Below are 4,807 nucleotides of genomic sequence, written 5' to 3' on the forward strand. Positions count from 1 at the left end.
GTTATTCAATGCCTGGTCTTTTGACTTATCAGAAGTCGTTATCTGTGACAGTTGCCTCAGAGTGACGCCACCTGCAACATAAATTAATTATTCAATCAGCTGAACAGTGAATAGAAGTAGATTATTATTTTTTTTTTTTTCATTATAAGTAAAAAGTAAACCAAAGTATAGTATTTACCTCTCCTTTTGAGGAACATTTTTAATGTTTTTACACTTGTAGTGTGTTATTGTCCAGTAGTCGGTCCCAATCTCTTCCGGATTAAACAAACTTTTAATGGTAGCCAAACCATCTCCCTGCCGGAAAGTAATTGTATTAAAGATTTCTTCATCGTAATCTTCCGCCCGTAATTTCTCCTCCAAGATTTCTCTGTAAGATGAACTCTTAAAAAAAAATAAAAAAATAAATTCATGCTATAATTGATCACCTTAGAATATTAGATAAAAGTATTATGATGATAACTTATTATTTATCTTACTGTTTTTGCCTGCTTATTTTTTTTGTTATTTTTCTTATCAATCGCTTTTTCAGCTCCTCTTTTGTAAGCCGTCTTAGTTTGTTTCGAAGTCGAAGGCTTCATTTTCATGTCTACGAATCCTTCAAAGTCGTTCTATAAAAATAAACTTATAGTATTAAATTTAATATATTGATAGATTGTTTTTTTTCCTAAATGTATGAGTGGTTTACCGCAGAATTATAACTATAGTGTAGCGGATTAGAGGATTTTTAGGTAATTTATTTTGAAAGAACTCTACACGGTTTTGTTTGTCATACTAACGAGTGTACACTTTATTATTTTACAAACAGAAATATAACAATAGGTGTTTAGGTTTCGGTATGAAAGTGTACACGACTGGGAATTGAATCTATCGAACGGTATGTCAGTCAGTGTAATGCCAGAATACTCTAACTATTACCCTATTAACTGAGACGAATGTATGATCAGTGTAATGCCGGAATACTCTGACTATTACACTATTGTCATATAAATACCGTCCGATAGATTCGGGTGTGGAAATTTTAGTAGTTATTTTAGTGTTGAATAGTTTTACGACTGGTCTCCAATTCACTTAAGTTATTAAATAATTCATTTACTAACCTCTGATCCAGAATCAACAGTGGAAGTTCTGTACGACATCTTGAAATTGTTGAATTAATGAAGAAGTTGCTGGATGTTGACTGTGATATTGCTGTCGATACGCTAGCCTTATATACTGTAATGTTTCCACTACTATAGTAACATAGAAATGTAGAATATCCATAGCAATGTTTATTAAACCAACCAACGTCCTTAATTCGATATCTTATTAATACTAGTTTTATTCTAGCAACGGCTTTAATACGACCTTCTATTAATACTAGTTTTTATTCAGACAACGTACAAAATTTAACCACTTTATAATACCAGTTTTTATTCCGCGCACGGCTATAATACGACCTTCTATTAATACTATTTTTTTATTTGGACAACGTTCAAAATTTAACCACTTTATAATACCAGTTTTTATTCCGCGCACGGTTTTAATACGACCTTCTATTAATACTAGTTTTTATTTGGACAACGTTCAAAATTTAACATCTTTATAAAACCAGTTTTTATTCCACGCACGGCTTTAATATAACCTTCTATCAATACTAGTTTTTATTCGGACAACGTCGTCCAAAATTTGAACTTGCTATTTTTAAATGGCTATTTCAGGTAACGGCCAACACCAATACATACATTATATATTATAATTACTATTACTGCAAAATAACTTAGTTGTTTTTAAATTATTATTACATTAGAACGTTACACGGTTTCTTTGAATAGAATGTAAGTTTTAAACGTCAACTAGGAAAGTAGGAGATGATTCTCGACTATATAACACAGCGTTTGTCAGTCAAACGATATCAGTTCAGCTTGTGTTCTCCACCAGCAGCAACAGGCGACAGACATTCACCGTAAACATCATCAGCATAATCAAAAAAAATATTTCAATCCTTCAAAGTTGACCAGTCAAGCACCAGCATCATCAACAGAGATGACATTCGTCACTGAAAATTGGAAAATACTTTAACCGTACAGCTATCTATGTGAGTACTTATCTATTCCATTATTTATATATTTTTTTAAAAAGAACCATCTTATTGAATCTAAAACTACATCTTTACTAGTTTTTAAAAATTAAAAAAATAATACACGATAATAAAAACATAACATAGCATAAACGTTATTTATATTTTATCATAATGTTTATTAAATGGTTACAAAATGATAGAAAGTCATTAAGTTGAAAAATAAGTTTATATAGTTTGTATATGATTATAATATAAAAACTTGATTATTATAATATATAAGATATAGTCATATTGGCTAACATTGAATTATACACAATGCTGGCTGATATATAGTCATTTTAATTTTAATTATCATAATGTATATTAAATGTTTACAAAATGTTTGAAAGTTAATTAATTTGAAAAACAAGTTTATATAGTTTGTATATGGTTATAATTATAGAATAACATGATATAAAAACTTGATTATTGTAATATATAAGATATAGTCATATTAGCCAACATTGAACTACACACAATGCTGGTTGATATATAGTCATGTTAATTATCATAATGTATATTAAATGGCTACAAAATGTTAGAAAGTTCTAATAAGTTGAAAAATAAGATTGAATTCTGTATATATGTATACAGCATGGTATGTAAATGATTATAATTATAAAATAACATAATAATATAAAAACTTGATTATTATAATTTATAAAATATAACCGTATTAGCTAACATACAATTATACACAATGATGGTTGATATAAATCATTTTTTATTATAAGATTTTTTTTTTTCAACATTTTTTCTATATTTACATAAAAACATTTACAGATAATGAATTCTTACAATAATATTTTTAAATGAAATAGAATATTATAAACAAATGATTCAAAGTTATACGGAAACGGATGAAAAAGACCACATCATGAGAAGATGGAAACTTAAACAGAATAAAAAAAATAAAAATAAAAATAAAAATATAAAATATCAATTGTTTTTAGCTAGAATGTGTGTGTACTTCTCCTTCTCTAGATGTAACTTATATAAATCAGTATTATATAAATAATTTTATATTAAAAGAAAAAATGCTTTTTTTTAAAGAAGAGAGAGAAAATATATATTTTTAAGATATATTTCATCGCTCTAGATGTTCTGACTATTGGGAAAGTATCAATAATTTCAATATACAAATTCAAAATCTTAATTTAAAGTTACAGGAGTTGAATGAAATCTGTTAAAATTGGATTATATTTAATAATATTTAGTACCTATTATAGTATTATGCTTATGTTTAAAAAATAATTTGATAAATAATATAAGTTTTTTGTTTAAATTATTATTCAATTATTTAATAAAACTATTTTACTAAATATACCGACCATTCTAAAAAATGTATTCTAAAAAATGATAAAATCAATTGATGCAAGCTTAACATAATAATCATAAACTAATGTCTATAGATAATGTATAATCATAATTTATTTTAATTTGCTGACAGTATTTATGCTTATATTCGAATACATAAACTAGTCTATTATTATTATTATTAGTATTATTTACTATTATTTAGTTAGTGTACAATTACCAACTATAAAATTTACAGAATAAAAAAAAATGGAATCAAAATCATTCATTATGGATAAAATTAACGAGGTAATTCAAAAGGCTGAGAAAAATGACCGAGAAATGAATGAAAAAGCAATGGAACTTTTTTTTAAATTTAAAAATTAAAAAATTAAAAAAATTGATATAAGAATAAAAAAAGCAGTTTTAAAACAAAACAAATTAATGAATGAAAAAAAAAAATTATAAAGGACCATTTACATTCGTTATATATTGATAAAAAACGGGAAAAAATATCCAAAAAGGATTATCTATATTATATACGCAGTATAATTATATGAACAATGGTTAATGGTTATTCATAATTTTCCCTATTTTCATAATTCATTTTTTATCTCAAAACCACTTTTTTATTTTTTATGTCTTATATTCTGAATGTATTAATTTTTGAAATAAAATGATCTATTTACATTATTATATATTTTGTTTTTATTTATTCTATTTACAGTTCCATCATGAAAAGACAAACGGCGAGAAAATGTCAGCGAACAATTTCTACTGATAAAGAGTTATTCGAAATTGAACGTTTCAAAAAATGTTCGAAAACTTTTATCATTAGGAATAGATTAAATTTTATAGATTATACGCTTTTTTTTAACTATATTTCAGAAAATTTAATTTACAAGTTAAAAGAATCATGTAAAAATACGTCTATAAAATTTAATTTAGTCGTGGATAGTGTTTATGAAAGAATTATCACGCAAGAAGTACAGGATATTGCATTCAAAACGTCTAATGTTCTTGTGTGTTATTCATCTAATTTTAAAAAAACACTAAACGACATGTTCGATAAATTGTTACGGGAAGAGGCAGATTTCAAACAGAAAGGCTCTGGATGGTCGCTTAAGGTAATAGAAACAATGCAGTTAAGAATCAATATAGTGAATCCTCTCAAAGGAGGAACATATATTGATTTACCCAAACATGTTAAAGATAAAAGAGCGATTATCAATGTAAAAAATAGTGATAATAAATGTTTTAAATATGCATTATTATCTAAGTTTGATAATCGCTCTAACAAAACTAACATAAGTGAAAAATATTTTAAGATGTTAGAAGTAAAAAGCGGCTTAAATTTTAAATGTGTTGATTTTCCAACACCAATTAGTCAGATACCTAAATTTGAACGTATTA

At 25.8% G+C, this 4,807-nt stretch overlaps 1 protein-coding gene and 1 long non-coding RNA gene across 2 annotated transcripts in view; both read left to right on the top strand.

Moving 5' to 3' along the window:
• Positions 1–1,286: 1,286 nt before the first annotated feature.
• LOC115033337 lies at positions 1,287–3,760 on the top strand. Its single transcript, XR_003838653.1, has 2 exons — positions 1,287–2,074; positions 3,654–3,760. It is a non-coding gene; the product is annotated as an uncharacterized LOC115033337 (long non-coding RNA).
• A 695-nt stretch (positions 3,761–4,455) lies between these two features.
• LOC107885262 (protein ALP1-like) overlaps positions 4,456–4,807 on the top strand; it is a 9,439-nt gene continuing 9,087 nt past the window's right edge. The window contains exon 1 of the mRNA XM_029485314.1: positions 4,456–4,626. Within this exon, the coding sequence (XP_029341174.1) occupies positions 4,456–4,626 (171 nt within the window). The remainder of the gene's footprint in view (positions 4,627–4,807) is intronic.

The sequence above is a fragment of the Acyrthosiphon pisum genome, chromosome X (genome assembly GCF_005508785.2).
Source record: "Acyrthosiphon pisum isolate AL4f chromosome X, pea_aphid_22Mar2018_4r6ur, whole genome shotgun sequence".
In the NCBI taxonomy this organism is placed as follows: domain Eukaryota; kingdom Metazoa; phylum Arthropoda; class Insecta; order Hemiptera; family Aphididae; genus Acyrthosiphon; species Acyrthosiphon pisum.